The sequence below is a fragment of the Anomaloglossus baeobatrachus genome, chromosome 2 (genome assembly GCF_048569485.1).
Source record: "Anomaloglossus baeobatrachus isolate aAnoBae1 chromosome 2, aAnoBae1.hap1, whole genome shotgun sequence".
NCBI lineage: Eukaryota > Metazoa > Chordata > Amphibia > Anura > Aromobatidae > Anomaloglossus > Anomaloglossus baeobatrachus.
In genome coordinates this window covers 426,709,383-426,730,043 of record NC_134354.1, presented here as the reverse complement: position 1 = coordinate 426,730,043, position 20,661 = coordinate 426,709,383, and the positions used below count along the sequence as shown (strand labels likewise).

At 49.6% G+C, this 20,661-nt stretch overlaps 1 protein-coding gene across 1 annotated transcript in view; it reads right to left on the bottom strand.

The window, feature by feature from the left end:
- Nucleotides 1–20,661, bottom strand: part of DHX40 (DEAH-box helicase 40) — a 158,412-nt gene that overhangs the window by 124,485 nt on the left and 13,266 nt on the right. The window contains exons 4-6 of the mRNA XM_075336224.1: nucleotides 19,240–19,359; nucleotides 11,266–11,496; nucleotides 5,813–5,879 (exon numbers count right to left, since the gene is read on the bottom strand). Coding sequence (XP_075192339.1) covers nucleotides 5,813–5,879; nucleotides 11,266–11,496; nucleotides 19,240–19,359 — 418 coding nt within the window. The remainder of the gene's footprint in view (nucleotides 1–5,812; nucleotides 5,880–11,265; nucleotides 11,497–19,239; nucleotides 19,360–20,661) is intronic.

Here is a 20,661-nt window from a genome sequence, read left to right as displayed (position 1 = left end):
AGGACGCACCCACGGCTCTGGTAGAATGGGCCTTCAGCCCTGAAGGAACCGGAAGCCCCGCAGAACGGTAGGCTTCAAGAATTGGTTCCTTGATCCACCGAGCCAGGGTGGATTTGGAAGCTTGCGACCCTTTACGCTGACCAGCGACAAGGACAAAGAGTGCATCCGAGCGGCGTAAGGGCGCCGTGCGGGAAATGTAGATTCTGAGTGCTCTGACCAGATCCAACAAATGCAAACCTTTCTCAAATTGATGAACTGGATGAGGACACAAGGAAGGCAATGTGACATCCTGATTGAGATGAAAGGGGGATACCACCTTAGGGAGAAACTCAGGAATCGGGCGTAGAACCACCTTGTCCTGGTGAAACACCAGAAAGGGAGATTTGCATGAGAGCGCCGCTAGCTCGGACACTCTCCGAAGAGACGTGACCGCTACTAGAAAGGCTACTTTCTGTGAAAGACGAGAAAGGGAAACATCCTTCATAGGCTCGAAAGGCGGCTTCTGGAGGGCAATTAGAACCTTGTTCAGATCCCAGGGCTCTAACGGCCGCTTGTAAGGAGGGACGATATGACAAACTCCTTGCAGGAACGTGCGTACCTGAGTAAGTCGTGCTAGGCGTTTCTGAAAAAATACAGATAGCGCTGAGACTTGTCCTTTAAGGGAACTGAGCGACAAACCTTTTTCCAACCCGGATTGCAGGAAGGAAAGAAAAGTAGGCAATGCAAAAGGCCAGGGAGAAACTCCCTGAGCAGCGCACCAAGATAAGAATATCTTCCACGTCCTGTGGTAGATCTTGGCGGAGGATAGTTTTCTAGCCTGTCTCATGGTGGTAATAACCTCTCGAGATAATCCTGAAGACGCTAGGATCCAGGACTCAATGGCCACACAGTCAGGTTCAGGGCCGCAGAATTCAGGTGGAAAAACGGCCCTTGAGATAGCAAGTCTGGTCGTTCTGGTAGTGCCCATGGTTGGCCTACCGTGAGGTGCCACAGATCTGGGTACCACGATCTCCTCGGCCAGTCTGGAGCGACGAGGATGGCGCGACGGCAGTCGGCCCTGATCTTGCGCAGCACTCTGGGTAACAATGCCAGAGGCGGGGAACACATAAGGTAGCCGGAATTGCGACCAATCTTGAACTAAGGCGTCTGCCGCCAGAGCTCGGTGATCGTGAGACCGTGCCATGAAAGCCGGGACCTTGTTGTTGTGCCGTGACGCCATCAGGTTGACGTCCGGCATCCCCCAGCGGCGACACACATCCGGGTGAAGGGACCATTCCCCTGCGTCCATACCCTGGCGACTGAGGAAGTCTGCTTCCCAGTTTTCCACGCCTGGGATGTGAACTGCGGATATGGTGGAAGCCGTGTCTTCCACCCACGTCAGAATCCGTCGGACTTCCTGGAAGGCTTGCCGACTGCGTGTTCCGCCTTGGTGGTTGATGTACGCTACCGCTGTGGAGTTGTCCGACTGAATTCGGATCTGCTTGCCTGCCAGCCACTGCTGGAAGGCTTGTAGGGCAAGATACACTGCTCTGATTTCTAGAACATTGATCTGAAGGGTGGACTCTTCCTGAGTCCACGTCCCTTGAGCCCTGTGGTGGAGAAACACTGCTCCCCACCCTGATAGACTCGCGTCTGTCGTGACTACCTCCCAGGATGGGGGTAGAAAGGACTTTCCTTTCGACAAAACGGTGGGAAGAAGCCACCACCGAAGAGATTCCTTGGCCGCCTGAGAAAGGGAGACGTCTCTGTCGAGGGACGTCGACTTCCCGTCCCATTGGCGGAGAATGTCCCATTGTAGTGGACGGAGATGAAACTGCGCGAAAGGGACTGCTTGCATTGCTGCTACCATCTTCCCTAGGAAGTGCATGAGGCGTCTCAAGGGGTGAGACTGGCCTTGAAGGAGAGATCGCACCCCTGTCTGTAGTGAACGCTGTTTGTCCAGCGGAAGCTTCACTATCGCTGAGAGAGTATGGAACTCCATGCCAAGGTATGTTAGCGATTGGGTCGGAGTCAGATTTGACTTTGAAAAGTTGATGATCCACCCGAAACTCTGGAGAGTCTCCAGCGCAACGTTCAGGCTGTGCTGGCATGCCTCTTGAGAGGGTGCCTTGACCAGTAGATCGTCCAAATACGGGATCACAGAGTGACCTTGAGAGTGCAGGACTGCTACTACTGCTGCCATGACCTTGGTGAAGACACGTGGGGCTGTCGCCAGCCCGAAAGGCAGAGCTACGAACTGAAGGTGTTCGTCTCCTATAACAAAGCGTAGAAAACGCTGGTGCTCTGGAGCAATCGGCACGTGGAGATAAGCATCCTTGATGTCTATAGATGCTAGGAAATCTCCTTGGGACATTGAGGCGATGACGGAGCGAAGGGATTCCATTCGGAACCGCCTGGTTTTTACGTGCTTGTTGAGCAGTTTTAGATCCAGAACGGGACGGAATGACCCGTCCTTTTTTGGCACCACAAACAAGTTGGAGTAAAAACCGTGACCTTGTTCCTGAAGAGGAACGGGGTTCACCACTCCTTCCGCTTTTAGAGTGGACACCGCTAGCCGCAGAGCATCGGCTCGGTCGGGAGGTGGAGAAGTTCTGAAGAAGCGAGTTGGAGGACGAGAGCTGAACTCTATCCTGTACCCGTGAGACAGAATGTCTCTCACCCAACGGTCTGTGACCTGTGGCAGCCAAATGTCGCCAAAGCGGGAGAGCCTGCCACCGACCGAGGATGCGGAGAGAGGAGGCCGAAAGTCATGAGGAAGCCGCCTTGGTGGCGGGTCTTCCGGCTGTCTTTTTTGGGCGTGACTGAGTCCGCCAAGAATCTGAGCTCCTCTGATCCCTTTGAGTCCTTTTGGACGAGGAGAATTGGGACCTGCCTGAGCCTCGAAAGGACTGAAACCCCGACTGTCCTCTCCTCTGTTGGGGTTTATTTTGTCTGGGCTGAGGTAAAGATGAATCTTTACCCTTGGAGTGTTTAATGATTTCATCTAAGCGCTCCCCAAACAGTCGGTCACGAGAAAATGGTAAACTGGTTAAACACTTTTTGGAAGCAGAATCTGCCTTCCATTCTCTTAACCACAAGGCTCTGCGTAAAACCACGGAGTTGGCTGACGCCACTGCCGTACGGCTCGTAGAGTCTAGGATAGCATTAATCGCGTAAGACGCAAATGCAGACATTTGAGAGGTTAAGGGTGCCACCTGCGGAGCAGATGTACGTGTGACCGTGTCAATCTGTGTAAGACCAGCTGAAATAGCTTGGAGTGCCCATACGGCTGCGAATGCTGGAGCAAACGACGCGCCGATAGCTTCATAGATGGATTTCAACCAGAGCTCCATCTGCCTGTCAGTGGCATCTTTAAGTGCCGCCCCATCTTCCACTGCAACTAGGGATCTAGCTGCAAGCCTGGAGATTGGAGGATCCACCTTGGGACACTGGGTCCAGCCCTTGACCACGTCCAGGGGAAAAGGATAACGTGTATCCTTAAGCCGTTTGGAAAAACGCTTATCCGGATAAGCGTGGTGTTTCTGGATTGCCTCTCTAAAGTCAGAGTGGTCCAGAAATACACTTAATTTACGCTTGGGATACCTGAAATGGAATTTCTCGTGCTGTGAAGCTGTCTCCTCCACAGGAAGAGCAGGTGGAGAAATGTCCAGCATTTTATTGATGGACGCTATAAGATCATTCACTATGGCGTCACCATCAGGAGTATCCAAATTGAGAGCGGTCTCAGGATCAGAATCCTGATCAGCTATCTCCGCCTCATCATACAGAGAGTCCTGCTGGGACCCTGACCAGTGTGATGAAGTCGAGGGCCGCTCATAGCGAGCTCGTTTAGGCTGTCTGGGACTGTCGTCCGTGTCAGAGCCATCACCCTGGGATGCAAGAGACACCCCCGGATCCCGGAACTGTTCCAACTGAGGGGGACCAGGGAGCAATGAGTTAACAGAGTCCATGGCCTGAGTTACTGGTCTAGACTGCAATGTTTCAAGAATTTTAGTCATAGTCACAGACAATCTGTCAGCAAAGACTGCAAACTCCGTCCCTGTCACCTGGACAGGATTCACAGGAGGTTCTGCCTGGGTCACCTCCAGCAGAGGCCCCGGCCGAGCAAGTGCCACAGGGGCCGAGCACTGCACACAGTGGGGGTCAGTGGAACCTGCCGGTAGAACAGCCCCACATGCGGTACAAGCAGCATAGAAAGCCTGTGCTTTGGCACCCTTGCTTTTTGCGGTCGACATGCTGTTGTGTCCTCAGAGAAATCTAGGAGGGTATATAGCAGAGAAGCCCCAGCGACCGTACAGTGCAATATAAAGCTGCCAGCATAAAATACAATATACACTTCAGCACCAGTGGGGGTCAGCCCTTGAGGGCAGCTTACCGCCCGCTGAAAAGCGGGTGTGTGGGCACCAGAATCCCGTGTCTGGGTCTCCCAGTCTCCTCTCTCCAGCTCAGACTGCAGATCAGGAATGGCTGCCGGCGTCCTGTGAAGAGGGGCGGACCATGGGCGTGCCTCAAACAAAGTGCGGGAAACTGGCATCCCACTGTGCCCAGTGTGAGGGCTGGAGTATGCAAAGCAGACTCCAGCCCTCTGCGCTGACGTTCTGTACAGCGTCCCGCCCTTCCCCTGACTGGCAGGCCTGGGGGCGGGAACGAAATGAAACTAGGCCGCAGAAGCCGGGGACTCGAGTAATAAGCGCGGCCGTGATATATGCACGGCCAGCGCGGAAGTCCCCGGCGCACCACAAATCCCAGCCGCGCCGCAGCGAAAAAACTGACAGCAGCGGCCGCGCGGCAGTTTCACATACGTATCCCCTCTCAGCAAAGCTGCAGAGGAATGGCACCAGCGCGCAGCGCTGTTGTCCCCGGCGCACTAACACACCCAGCAACGCTGCGGTGTGCGCGCGATATGTACGGGGACACAGAGTACCTTGACGTAGCAGGGCCTGTCCCTGACGATACTCAGCTCCATTCCAGCAGGTTCTCAGCGGCTGTGGATGGAGCACGGTCTCTGTGCCTGGAGACCGGTAAAATCCCACTTCACCCAGAGCCCTAAGGGGGATGGGGAAAGATGCAGCATGTGGGCTCCAGCCTCCGTACCCGCAATGGGTACCTCAACCTTAACAAACACCGCCGACAAAAAGTGGGGTGAGAAGGGAGCATGCTGGGGGCCCTAGTATGGGCCCTCTTTTCTTCCATCCGACATAGTCAGCAGCTGCTGCTGACTAAACAGTGGAGCTATGCGTGTATGTGTGCCTCCTTCGCACAAAGCATGAAAACTGAGGAGCCCGTGATCCCACGGGAGGGTGTATAGCCAGAAGGGGAGGGGCCTTACACTTTTAAGTGTAATACTTTGTGTGGCCTCCGGAGGCAGTAGCTATACACCCAATTGTCTGGGTCTCCCAATGGAGCGACAAAGAAAAAAAAAACAGCAAACAAATAAAATGGAAAAACCCTGCCCACCATCCCGCAGAAGTGCTCTGTTTATGGCTGAATGCATGTGGACAGAGACCCCCAACTGCCCAATTAGTGACTTTCATTGGGGTTCAGGTCAAGTCCGGGTTCCAAACCGATCTTCATTTAAGCTTCGGCTGAACCCGTCGAACTGAACTTCCACAGGTCAGCTCATTTGTACTGTTAATAGTTTATTAACAGTAAGTGAATAAACAAAAGAGAAATCTAAATCAAATCAATATTTGGTGTGACCACCCTTTGCCTTCAAAGCAGCTTCCATTCTGTTTTTGAGCAGAGTTGGTATGACCTTACTACTGTAAAATGTTTTCATTGCCATGACAAAGATCTTATGAAAATAGCTTACCTGTAAGAAACACAAGAATATCCCCCGATGGTTCATTTAAGTGTGTCTCCATTGTCACTTTCACAGTCTGCATTATAAAAAATAAATAAATGTTAAAGATTACACTTAAAAACCCTGTGCTAACAGTATGTCATTAAGAGCTAAACATTCATATTGCTGCCCAGTGACACTATGTTTATCACTTCTACATAACTTTTGCTTTAACCCTTTAGTGACGGAGCTAATTTTCACCTTAATGACCAGACCAAATTTTGCAATTCTGACCAGTGTCACTTCATGAGGTTATAACTCTGGAACGCTTCAACGGATCCCGGTGATTCTGAGATTGTTTTTTCGTCACATATTGGACTTCATGTTAGTACCAAATTTAGGACAATATTTTTTGTGTTTATTTATGAAAAAAATTGAATATTGGCAAAAATTTTGAAAATTTAGCAATTTTCAACTTTTGAATTTTTATACCGTTAAACCAGAGATTTCTGTGACACAAAATAGTTAATAAATAACATTTCCCACATGTCTACTTTACATCAGCACAATTTTGGAAACAAATTTTTTTTTTGTTAGGAAGTTAGAGGGGTTCAAAGTTTATCAGCAATTTCTCATTTTTACATCAAAATTTACAAAACCAGTTTTTTAGGGACCACATCACATTTGAAGTGACTTCAATAGGCCTAGATGACAGAAAATACCCAAAAGTGACACCATTCTAAAAACTGCACCCCCCAAAGTACTCAAAACCACATTCAAGAAGTTTATTAACCCTTCAGGTGCTTCACATGAACAAAAGCAATGTGGAATGAAAAAAAGCAAAAATTAAATTTTACCTAAAAATGTTGCTCTAACCCAAATTTATTCACTTTTAGAAGAAATAACACAACAAAATGGACCTCAAAACTTGTTCCCCACTTTCTTATGAGCGCGCCGATACCCCACATGTGGTCAGAAACCTCTGTTTGGACAAATGGGAGGGCTCGGAACAGAAGGAGCAATATTTGAATTTTGGAAAGCAAATTTGGCTGAAATAGATTGCGGGCACCATGTTGCATTTACAGGTCCGCTAAGGTACCTAAACAGAAGAAATCCCTCACAAGTGACACCATTTTGGAAACTAGACCCCTCAAGGCTTCTATCTAGGGGTATAGTGAGCATTTTAGATCCACAGGTACTTCACAGATTTTGTTAACGTTACGTTGTCATATTGAAAATTTTAATAATTTTCTCAAAAATGTTGCTTTAGCATCAATTTTCTCACTTTTTCAAGAGGTAATTCCAAAAATTTGACCTCAAGGTTTGTTAACCACTTTTTTATGAGCGCGGTGATACCTCACATGTGGTCTGAAACCTTTGTTTGGACAAATGGGAGGGCTTGGAACGAAAGGAGCAATATTTGAATTTTAGAAAGGAAATTTGGCTGAAAAAGATTGCGGGCACCATGTCGCATTTGGAGGTCCCCTAAGGTACCTAAACAGCAGAAACCCCGCACAAGTGGCCCCATTTTGGAAACTAGGCCCCTCAAGGAATTTATCTAGATGTTTGGTGAGTACCCTGAACCCTCAGGTGCTTCACAGAATTTTATAACGTTGAGCCATGAAAAAAAAAAAATAAAATTTTACCACAAAATTGTTATTTCAACCAGGTAGCTTTTTTTTTTACAAGAGTAAAAGGAAAAAATTCAGCATAACATTTATTGTGCAATTTCTCCTGAGTTTGGCGATACCTTATATGTGGTGGAAATCAACTGTTTGGGCGCATGGCAGGGCTCGGAAGGGAAGGAGTGCCATTTGACTGCAAAATTGGCTGGAATCAATAGCGGACGCCAGGTTGCATTTGGAGAGCCCCTGAGGTGCCTAAACAGTGGCGGTCCCCCACAAGTGACTTCATTCTGGAAACAAGACACCTCAAGGCTTTTATCAAGGTGTATAGTGAGCAGTTTGAATCCACGAGTACTTCACAGAATTTGATAAGCTTAGGTTGCCATATTGAAAATTTTCATTTTTTTCACAAAACTGTTGCTTTAGCATCAAATTTCTCACTTTTTCAAGCGACAACAACAAACCATGGACCCCACAGGTTGTTATCCAATGTCTTATGAGCACAGGGATACCCCACATGTGGCCAAAAACCTCTGTTTGGATAAATGGGAGGGCTTGGAATGGAAGGAGCACCATTTGAATTTTGGAAAAGTTGAAATAAATTGCGCGCACCATGTCACATTAGCAGGGCCCCTTGGGTACCTATACATCAGAAAACCCCCACAAGTGACCCCATTTTGGAAACTGGATTTTATTCAGGAGTATAGTAAGCATTTTGAATCCACAGGTACTTCACAAAAATGTTGCTGTAGCAACAAATGTCTCACTGTTAGGCTCTGTGGCCATGATCCAGCGACACGGCATCTAGTACACAGTGTCAGCCTCCTGCAGAGATGTGAGTGTTGTCCACGGGAGAACGCAGCTGCCCAAGCCCACGATTTGGGTTCAGGCCGCTGTGGAGCTCTATGCTACCTGCAGAGAACACTCATCTCCGCAGCATAAATTGACATGCTGAGGCTCGGGAAGCTGCGCCACAGGTCGGTTTATGCTGCGGAGAAAAGAAGCACATTGGGCATGGGATTTCTAAAAATCCTTCCACTGTGCTTCTACTGCACAACGCAGCGTTATGGACACAGGGAAAACACTCTGCGCCCAAAACGCTGCAAACCCTGATTGTGGGCACACAGCGTAAAATGCTACAATGGATGAATGGATAGATGTCAAACAAATATAACGTCCCATTCCCCTGCATATTCTAAGCTGGCGCCCTTTAGTGCCTTTCATGTGGCACTAAAGGGTGCCTAGCCTTGTATTTAGCCCCCCAAAAAATTAATAATTAAAATAAACGACGTGGGGTCCCCCCTATTTTTGATAGCCAGCTAGGGTAAAGCAGACAGCTGTAGCCTGCAAACCACAGCTGACAGCTTCACCTTGGCTGGTGATCAATTTGGAGGGCTCCCCAGGCGTTTTTTAAAAAAAAAACGTGGGGTCCCCCCCAAATTAGATCACCAGCCAAGGTGAAGCGGACAGCTGGGGTCTGGTATTCTCAGGGTGGGAAGAGCCATGGTTATTGGACTCTTCCCAGCCTAAAAATAGCAGGCCGCAGCCGCCCCAGAAGTGGCGCATCCATTAGATGCGCCAATCCTGGCGCTTCGCCCCAGCTCATCCCGCGCCCTGGTGCGGTGGCAGACGGGGTAATATATGGGGTTGATACCAGCTGTAATGTCACCTGGCATCAAGCCCTGGGGTTAGTGATGTCACGGCATCTGAACAGATACCCGACATCACTAACCCAGTCAGTAATAGAAAAAAAAAAGACAAAAAAAAAATTTATTTGAAAAAACACTCCCCGAAACATTCCTCTTTTACCAATTTATTGAAAATAAAGAAATTCCGGTCGCTGTAATCCATTTTGGAGGAGGTCCCACGCCGACTCTGGATCTTCTAGAATATGGGGGGCACGTTCAGGGAACGTATCCCCCATTTTCTGGAAGAGCAAGCTCTCCATGAGCAGTGTGGGTGCAGTAATCTGAGAATACTGCACTCACACTGCCCCGGTCCAACCTAGGGCAGAGTGACCTGCAGTAACCTCATTCCAGAATATGAGGGGCACGCTCACAGAACGTACCCCCCATTTTCTGGAACAGCAGCCTCTCCATGTGAGGAGTGTGGCTGCAGATCACTGCACTCACCCTCCCCCGGTCCACAGTGGAGCCTGTGCATCAGCGACGTCAGCAGGATCCCTGCTTGCAGGGATCCAGCTGACAGCCGCTGTCTGCGCATGCGCCGCCAGCATTGAAGAAGGAGGCGGCGATCGCGGGCCCGGAGCGGCAGACAGGTAACGTATAACCGGGGGCTTGGGGGGGGGGGGGGGTGACCTAGTGGGACCTGGGGACACCTTTCTGCCGCATGTGACGTGTCACATGCGGCAGAAAGAGCAGAATGAAGGCGGCCGCGCGCTGTGCGCCGCCATCTTCCACGTTCCGGAGGGGGGAGGGGGGTGGTGGCTCTGGAGAACCGGAGGGGGCTCCGGTGACCAGAGGGCTCCGGTGGACCGGAGGAGGGGTCAGGGGGAGGACATTTCCCTCCGATCTGAAATGTTTGATCATTTCAGATCGGAGGGAAATGAATGCAGAGCCGGCGCCGGCGGCAGTTTTCTGTGCGCTTCGGCGCCATTTTGGATGTCCGGTGGGGGTAGGGGTGGGGGTGGGGGGACTCTCCGGTACCGGGGGCTTTGGGGGCACTAGGGGGTTAGATTTCTTTCTCATCTGACATGTTTGATCATGTCAGATGAAAAAGAAATCAGTTTTACCGGCCATTTTTTTTTTTTCATGTGTTCGTCGGTATACGGTGTATACCGCCGATCACATGATCGGGGTCCAAAAAAAACACCCCGATTCATAATCTGGGGGGTCTCAGCTACCCCCGGTAGCTGAAACCCCCGAGATTTTCGGTCGCTGGGGGGCGCTACAGGGTTTTTTCGGGCCGCCGCTTTAAAGCGGCGGAACAGAATAAGTACCCTGTTTTGCCGCCGCTTTAAGTCGTACGGCCGTCGTTATGAGGTTAATAACATAAGAGTTTTGTATGTTGCTATTAACGGTGTGCATGTGTTTAAAATGAAGATTCCTTTCATTTGCATGTGTAAAAATAGAATAAGGCGTCTTTAAAGTAAATCTGTCAGCAGGTTTTTGATACCTTATCTGAGAGCAGCATGATGTAGGCAAAGAGATCCTGATTGTAACGATGTATCATTTAGTTTACTGGGTGCAGGGGTTCTGATTATGAGGTTGTAGATTCAGCAATGCAGCAGAGCTGAGACAGCTGTCCCCGCCCACAGCAGGCTCTCTATGTAAAATGTATATAAGCAGTGAGATACTAAATCACAGGAGGAGGAGTTTTGGACTACCAGGCAGGGAATAGAGTGTAGAAAAACAAAAAGCCAGCACTAAATGTGCACTACAGCACTAAAAATTTCAAACTGTACTTATTATAAAAATTTGAGATTTTTGGCAAAAAATTGCAATTTCTTGAGCTACCCTGCCACGTCACGGCAAATCTCTTTGGGGCAGTCCTACGCTAAAATATTTTTATAAAATGTGCCATACGGCCTCACATATGAATAGTAGAACTGCTCTTAGCAGCACTTACTTGGTCTTTTTCAATCCCGTACCCCTGACTGAAAAAGGAGGCGGTTCGCCAGCCACAGCGACGTTGCAGGGAAGGTAAGTCCGTGTGACGGGTGTTAGCGATGTTGTGCGCCACGGACAGCGATTTGCCCGTGAGGCACAACCGACGGGTACGCTCGCTAGCGATATCGGTACCGATATCGCAGCGTGTAAAGTGCCCTTAAGAGTATATTTTCATAACACAATCTCTTAATTAGGCTTACTAGTTAATTAGCAGAACTTAAGCACATACCTCTGTAACATATGCCCTGCCGTCTTTGTCTCTCGGGCCAATAAGGTTATGGAATTTCTCCTTAATCGGAAAGACTTTGCCTGGAATTGAGCACACCGGACAATTGCCAAAGAATTCAGACAACCTATCGATGTCCAGAGTGGCAGACATTACTATTACTTTGAGAGGGTATTTCCTTTTTGAAGTGGATTTCAACAGAAACTGTTTTCTCAGAAGACCAAACAAAATATCCTGCAATAAAAAGCAAACACATTGGTTAATTGTATGTATTGCAAGCGTAGAGACTGAGATACTCTAAACAAGGAGTGTACAACCAAAAGATCAGATTATACAAATCAAAAGAAAGAAGGGAATTTTGTTTACTTACCGTAAATTCCTTTTCTTCTAGCTCTAATTGGGAGACCCAGACAATTGGGTGTATAGCTACTGCCTCCGGAGGCCACACAAAGTATTACACTTAAAAGTGTAAGGCCCCTCCCCTACTGCCTATACACCCCCCGTGGGATCACGGGCTCCTCAGTTTTAGTGCAAAAGCGAGAAGGAGGAAAGCCAATAAACTGGTTTAAGCAAATTCAATCCGAAGGAATATCGGAGAACTGAAACCATTCAACATGAACAACATGTGTATACAAAAAAACAGGGGCGGGTGCTGGGTCTCCCAATTAGAGCTAGAAGAAAAGGAATTTACGGTAAGTAAACAAAATTCCCTTCTTCTTTGTCGCTCTATTGGGAGACCCAGACAATTGGGATGTCCAAAAGCAATCCCTGGGTGGGTAAAACAATACCTCGTGATAGGGCCATAAAAACGGCCCTTTTCTACAGGTGAGCAATCGCCGCCTGAAGGACTTGTCTACCTAGGCTGGCGTCCGCCGAAGCATAGGTATGCACCTGATAATGCTTGGTAAAAGTGTGCAGACTCGACCAGGTAGCCGCCTGGCACACTTGCTGAGCCGTAGCCTGGTGCCGTAATGCCCAGGACGCACCCACGGCTCTGGTAGAATGGGCCTTCAGCCCTGATGGAACCGGAAGCCCCGCAGAACGGTAGCCTTCAAGAATTGGTTCCTTGATCCACCGAGCCAGGGTGGATTTGGAAGCCTGCAACCCTTTACGCTGGCCGGCAACAAGGACAAAGAGTGCATCCGAGCGGCGCAGAGGTGCCGTGCGGGAAATGTAGATTCTGAGTGCTCTCACCAGATCCAACAAATGCAAATCCTTTTCACATTGATGAACTGGACGAGGACACAAAGAAGGTAAGGAGATATCCTGATTGAGATGAAAGGGGGATACCACCTTAGGGAGAAACTCCGGAATCGGGCGCAGAACCACCTTGTCCTGGTGAAACACCAGGAAGGGAGATTTGCATGACAGCGCTGCTAGCTCGGACACTCTCCGAAGAGACGTGACCGCTACTAGAAAGGCCACTTTCTGTGAAAGGCGAGACAGGGAAACATCCCTCAAAGGCTCGAAAGGCGGCTTCTGGAGAGCAATTAGAACCCTGTTCAGATCCCAGGGCTCTAACGGCCGCTTGTAAGGAGGGACGATATGACAAACCCCTTGCAGGAATGTGCGTACCTGAGGAAGTCGTGCTAGGCGCTTCTGAAAAAATACAGATAGCGCAGAGACTTGTCCCTTAAGGGAGCCGAGCGACAGACCTTTTTCCAACCCGGATTGCAGGAAGGAAAGAAAGGTAGGCAAAGAAAATGGCCAGGGAGAAACTTCCTGAGCAGAGCACCAAGTTAAGAATATCTTCCACGTCCTGTGGTAGATCTTGGCAGAGGATAGTTTCCTAGCCTGTCTCATGGTGGCAATGACCTCTTGAGATAGTCCTGAAGACGCTAGGATCCAGGACTCAATGGCCACACAGTCAGGCTCAGGGCCGCAGAATTCTGATGGAAAAACGGCCCTTGAGACAGCAAGTCTGGCCGGTCTGGTATTGCCCACGGTTGTCCTACCGTGAGATGCCACAGATCCGGGTACCACGACCTCCTTGGCCAGTCTGGAGCGACGAGGAGGGCGCGGCGGCAGTCGGACCTGATCTTGCGTAGCACTCTGGGCAACAGCGCCAGAGGTGGGAACACATAAGGCAGCCGGAACTGCGACCAATCTTGAACTAAGGCGTCCGCCGCCAGAGCTCGGTGATCGTGAGACCGTGCCATAAAAGCTGGGACCTTGTTGTTGTGCCGAGACGCCATTAGGTCGACGTCCGGCCTCCCCCAGCGGCGACAGATCTCCTGAAACACGTCCGGGTGAAGAGACCATTCCCCTGCGTCCATACCCTGGCGACTGAGGAAGTCTGTTTCCCAGTTTTCTACGCCCGGGATGTGAACTGCGGATATGGTGGATGCCGTGTCTTCCACCCACGTCAGAATCCGCCGGACTTCCTGGAAGGCTTGCCGACTGCGTGTCCCTCCTTGGTGGTTGATGTATGCCACCGCTGTGGAGTTGTCCGACTGAATTCGGATCTGCTTGCCTTCTAGCCACTGCTGGAAGGCTTGTAGGGCAAGATACACTGCTCTGATTTCCAGAACATTGATCTGAAGTGTGGACTCTTGATGAGTCCACGTACCTTGAGCCCTGTGGTGGAGAAAAACTGCTCCCCACCCTGATAGACTCGCGTCCGTTGTGACCACCGCCCAGGATGGGGGTAGGAAAGACTTTCCTATTGACAATGAGGTGGGAAGAAGCCACCACTGAAGAGAATCCTTGGCCGCCTGAGAAAGGGAGACGTTCCTGTCCAGGGACTTCGACTTCCTGTCCCATTGGCGGAGAATGTCCCATTGTAATGGACGCAGATGAAACTGCGCGAAAGGGACTGCCTCCATTGCTGCTACCATCTTCCCCAGGAAGTGCATGAGGCGTCTCAAGGGATGCGACTGGCCCTGAAGGAGAGATTGCACCCCTGTCTGTAGTGAACGCTGTTTGTCCAGCGGAAGCATCACTATCGCTGAGAGAGTATGGAACTCCATGCCAAGGTATGTTATCGATTGGGTTGGGGTCAGATTTGACTTTGAAAAGTTGATGATCCACCCGAAACTCTGGAGAGTCTCCAGCGCAACGTTCAGGCTGTGTTGGCATGCCTCTTGAGAGGGTGCCTTGACAAGTAGATCGTCCAAGTAAGGGATCACAGAGTGACCCTGAGAGTGCAGGACTGCTACTACTGCTGCCATGACCTTGGTGAAGACCCTTGGGGCTGTCGCCAGACCGAAAGGCAGGGCTACGAACTGAAGGTGTTCGTCTCCTAAAACAAAGCGTAGAAAACGCTGGTGTTCTGGAGCAATCGGCACGTGGAGATAAGCATCTTTGATGTCTATTGATGCTAGGAAATCTCCTTGAGACATTGAGGCGATGACGGAGCGGAGGGATTCCATCCGGAACCGCCTGGTTTTCACATGCTTGTTGAGCAGTTTTAGGTCCAGAACAGGACGGAAAGACCCGTCCTTTTTTGGCACCACAAACAAATTGGAGTAAAAACCGTGACCTTGCTCCTGAAGAGGAACAGGGATCACCACTCCTTCTGCCTTTAAAGAGCACACCGCCTGCAGAAGAGCATTGGCTCGGCCGGGAGGCGGAGAAGTTCTGAAGAATCGAGTTGGAGGACGAGAACTGAACTCTATCCTGTACCCGTGAGACAGAATGTCTCTCACCCAACGGTCCTTGACATGTGGCAGCCAAATGTCGCCAAAGCGGGAGAGCCTGCCACCGACCGAGGATGCGGAGAGAGGAGGCCGAAAGTCATGAGGAAGCCGCTTTGGTAGCGGTTCCTCCGGCTGCTTTCTTTGGGCGTGACTGGGCCCGCCAAGAATCTGAGCTCCTCTGATCCTTTTGAGTCCTTTTGGACGAGGAGAATTGGGACCTGCCCGAGCCTCGAAAGGACCGAAACCTCGACTGTCCGTTCCTCTGTTGGGGTTTATTTGGTCTGGGCTGAGGTAAGGATGAATCCTTACCCTTGGACTGTTTAATGATTTCATCCAATCTCTCACCAAACAGTCTGTCACCAGAAAATGGCAAACTGGTTAAGCACTTCTTGGAAGCAGAATCTGCCTTCCATTCCCTTAACCACAATGCTCTGCGTAAAACCACGGAGTTGGCGGACGCCACTGCCGTACGGCTTGTAGAGTCCAGGACAGCATTAATAGCGTAAGACGCAAATGCAGACATTTGAGAGGTTAAGGACGCTACTTGCGGAACAGATGTACGTGTGACAGTGTCAATCTGCGCCAAACCAGCTGAAATAGCTTGGAGTGCCCATACGGCTGCGAATGCTGGAGCAAACAACGCGCCGACAGCTTCATAGATGGATTTCAACCAGAGCTCCATCTGTCTGTCAGTGGCATCTTTAAGTGAAGCCCCATCTTCCACTGCAACTATGGATCTAGCCGCAAGCCTAGAGATTGGGGGATCCACCTTTGGACACTGGGTCCAGCCTTTGACCACGTCAGGGGGAAAGGGATAACGTGTATCCTTAAGACGTTTGGAGAAACGCTTATCTGGATAAGCGTGGTGTTTCTGGACTGACTCTCTAAAGTCAGAGTGGTCCAGAAAAGTACTCAATTTACGCTTAGGATACCTGAAATGGAATTTCTCCTGCTGTGAAGCTGACTCCTCCACTGGAGGAGCTGTGGGAGAAATATCCAACATTTTATTGATGGACGCTATGAGATCATTCACCATTGCGTCCCCATCAGGTGTATCCAGATTGAGAGCGGTCTCAGGATCAGAATCCTGATCAGCAACCTCTGTCTCATCAAACAGAGAGCCTTCCTGCTGGGACCCTGACCAGTGTGATGAAGTCGAGGGTCGCTCATAGCGAGCTCGCTTAGGCTGTCTGGGACTGTCGTCCGTGTCAGAGCCATCACCCCGGGATGCATGGGACCCCCCCGGAGCACGGATGTGTTCCAAAAGAGGGGAACCAGGGAGCATTGAATCAACAGTGCCCATGGTCTGAGTTACCGGTCTGGACTGCAAAGTCTCAAGGATTTTAGACATAGTCACCGACAGTTTATCAGCAAAAACTGCAAACTCCGTCCCTGCCACCTGGACAGTGTTCACAGGTGGTTCTCCTTGGGCCACCTCTAGCAGAGGTCCCGGCTGAGCAAGTGCTACAGGGGCCGAACATTGCACACAATGGGGGTCAGTGGCACCTGCCGGTAGAACAGCCTTACATGCGGTACAAGTAGCATAGATAGCCTGTGTCTTGGCCCCTTTGCTTTTTGCGGACGACATGCTGTTGTCTAGCAATCTAGGAGGGTATATAGCCAAGAATAGCGACCGTACAATGCAATGTATAGCATACAAGCATAAAGTACAAATGAACACTGCGGCACTAGTGGGGTGAGCCCTCAAGGGCTGCTTACCGCCCGCTGAAAAGCGGGTGTGTGACCGCCAGAATCCCGTGCCTGGGTCTCCCAGAGCTCGTGTCCCTTCTCCACTCAGACTGCAAACAGGAATGGCTGCCGGCGTCCTGTGAAGAGGGGCGGGCCGTGGGCGTGCCCCAGACAAAGTGCGGGAAACTAGCGTCCCACTGTGCCTAGTGAGGGGGGTTGGAGTATGCTAAGCAGACTCCAGCCCTCAGTGCTGACTTCTGACCAGCGTCCCGCCCTTCCCCTGACTGGCAGGCCTGGGGGCGGGAACGAAACGGAACTAGGCCGCAAAAGCCGGGGACTCGATTTATAAGCGCGGCCGTCGTATAAGCACGGCCAGCGCGGAAGTCCCCGGCGCACCACAAGTCCCAGCCGCACCGCAGTGTAAAAAACCGCCAGCAGCGGCCGGCGCGGAAGTTCCTAATACAGAAACTCACTCAGCAAAGCTGCAGTGAGTAAAGCACCAGCGCGCCGCGCTGCTGTCCCCGGCGCACTAACACACCCAGCAATGCTGGTGTGTGTGCGCGATCTGTACGGGGACCCAGAGTACCTTACTGTAGCAGGGCCCTGTCCCTGACGATACTCATCTCCACGTCCAGCAGATTCCCAGGGGCTGTGGACGGAGCACGGTCTCCTGTGCTTGGAGACCGATAGGATCCCACTTCACCCAGAGCCCTAAGGGGATGGGGAAGGAAAGCAGCATGTCGGCTCCAGCCTCCGTACCCGCAAAGGGTACCTCAACCTTAACAAACACCGCCAACAAAAGTGGGGTGAGAAGGGAGCATGCTGGGGGCCCTGTATGGGCCCTCTTTTCTTCCATCCGACAAAGTCAGCAGCTGCTGCTGACTAAACAGTGGAGCTATGCGTGGATGTTAGCCTCCTTCGCACAAAGCATGAAAACTGAGGAGCCCGTGATCCCACGGGGGGTGTATAGGCAGTAGGGGAGGGGCCTTACACTTTTAAGTGTAATACTTTGTGTGGCCTCCGGAGGCAGTAGCTATACACCCAATTGTCTGGGTCTCCCAATAGAGCGACAAAGAAAACGGTATTTCCTTTCTGCTTGTTGCTATTTTTCCAGCAGAGGGCGCTCATTCTCCAAGACCTAGAAATGAGCACTTGCAGAATGCAGACTGGTACCCCTGCTTTACAGGTCCAAAACAAGTACAAACTGGCAGACAAATGTTCCACCAACCAGATGTGTCCCATACGTAGTGATTTCAGACAACCCAGTGTTACCAGATTAGAAAACCTCACAAGGTTTATGTACAAAACAATTAGGAATCTTTCTGTAATAAGTTTGCACTTGTGACAGCGATGATGTTTTCATCGAATACTAACATGGCAGATACAGGGGCTTTCGGTAGAACATGCAGCATAGGTGAGTAAATGCTTGTTCACCCAGGATCCAGTCATTTAAATGGCGTTGTCAGTGATTGACCGTGAAATCTAAAGTGGGCCATACACATGTAGTAAAGGGTACTTTACACGCTGCAACATCGCTAGCGATCCCGCTAGCGATGTGAAATTCTAGATCGCAAATGCGATCTTTCGAGATCGCACATGCATAAAATGACCTATGTGCGACCTCAAAAGATCGCACTTGCGATCTAGAATTTCACATCGCTAACGAGATCGCTAGCGATGTTGCAGCGTGTAAAGTACCCTTAACTGTTGGCTGAAAGTTCTTTTCACAGACAGCAATCTCTCCAAAAGACACAAGTACTCGGCATACTTGTCTTTTCAATGGGGAGAGAGGCGAAAGAAACTGTAAGGCTATGTGCCCACGGTACAGGATTTATCGCGGATTTGACGCGGATTTTGACGCGGATTTAGCGCGGATTTGCCGAAAATCTGCAGCACAGCTACTCCCCAGCCATTTCAATGGCATTTTGGAAATGCTGTGCCCATGCTGCGGATTTTTCCGCTGCGGATTTTGCCGTGGATTTTGATGCGGAACAAACTGCAGCATGTCAATTGTTTGGTGCGGATTTGGTGCGGATTTTCTGTTTTGAATGGGGAAAAAAAAAAAAATAAAATCCGCATCAAAATCCGCGGCAAATCCGCGGTAAATCCGCGGCAAATCCGCGGGTGCGGATTTGCCGCGAAAGTTGCGGATTTTCAGGCAAAAAAATCCGCAGGGACCTTTTACTGTGGACACATAGCCTAAGACACCTATGGAAGAATCTTATCTCCTTTGAAAATAAAGGGATCGGACACTGAAATTCCAACTTCCCAACCCTGCTTCTTCTTTACATCATTGTCAAAGGAGAGTTGGGAGGCCCCAATATATATCAGATGCTCATCTGGCCCCACTGAAATAGATGGGTTCAGCCAACTGTCACATAAAATGATGAAGGGAGCCTTGATTAAACCGCATTGATAAGAGTTTGATCATCTTTTCTTTTTGCAGAAGGTGGCTGTATGATACAGCCGACACCTACAATGTATAGGGAGCTCCAAACGCAGGAAGAAAATCAATTAATGATCCCATCATGTCTGTTGGGAGTGGAAATAATGATCTAATTGTGGCCACTTAGTGTAAAAAAAATCTTAGATAAATTATAACAAGTATTAAACATATTCCACACCAAACTGTATCTAAAATTGCACTTACAGTACTTAAACTCCGCTCATGAGCTTCATCCAAGACAACTGTGCTGAATTTTGTAAGGTCGGGATCGGTCAGTGTGTGTCTCAGCAGACATCCATCAGTCATGTACATGATTGCAGTTTTCTATAGAAAGGCATATATGTAAAAAAAAAAAAAAAAAAAAAAATGTGAAGTTACTATGTAGTCATACCTATACATATAGTGACAACTGAGCAAACATATTGAGATTGTAACTGACAGCTGATATCCAGCAATAACGGCCATAATTAGAGAACTCCAATCGAGGATGTTTACATCATAAATGGAACAACAGAGACGCCAACACTGAGCACCAGAGCTTTATTATACAAATAATTCCTTAGAAGATTATAGCAATCTAGCATCTGCATATAAGCCAGATTTCAAGAAGCTTCCATGAAGTCACATGAAAGCACAATATTAGCATGGATTAGATTGACAACATTGGGGAACTAAAAATATATTATTTTTAAGTGTTTTGATTAAAATGTGTTGCTTTCTTCCTTCTTTAAAGAACGATTGAAGATATTTTTTTTAATTTGAAAGCAACATAATTCCTTGGTGCGGTACATATGTAAAAGGCTTACATACATATACAATATACAAGTACACTAAACAAATGAACTGCAACTAATTTAGCCCTCAAGGACTTAAAATCTACACAGTGCTGGGGAAGGAGACAGTAGGTTAGGAGGTTGGAACAGTTCCAGTGGTATTGGGATGACAGCATGGGTATTGCAGGCCGGTGGCTTTCCTGAAGAGGTGAGTTTTCAGTATGCATCTGAAGGATTTCATTGTGGGATGCAATCTGATGTGCTGAAGTAGTGAGTTCAAGACCATGGGGGATACTTCAGAGAAATCTTGGAGATGGCTGGATGAGGGATGTCCATGGGTGGAGGACAAAAAGGAGATCTTATGTGAAGACCAGAGATTACATGTGGGAAGATATTGGGAGATTAGGTCAGAGATGTATGATGGAGAGAGTTTATGGATGGACTTGCAAGTGGGACTGGAAGCCAGTTAAAAGACTGTCAGAGGAGTAAAGGGGGCTTTACACGCTACGACATCGCTAATGCGAACTCGTTGGGGTCACGGAATTGGTGACGCACATCCGGCCGCATTAGCGATGCCGTTGCGTGCGACACCTATGAGCGATTTAGCATCGTTGCAAAAACGTGCAAAATCGCTCATCGGTGACATGGGGGTCCAGTCTCAAAAATCGTTACTGCAGCAGTAACGAAGTTGTTCCTTGTTCCTGCGGCAGCACACATCGCTCCGTGTGACACCGCAGGAACGAGGACGCTCTCCTTACCTGCCTCCCGGTCGCTATGCGGAAGGAAGGAGGTGGGCGGGATGTTACGTCCCGCTCATCTCCGCCCCTCCGCTTCTATTGGGCGGCGGTTCAGT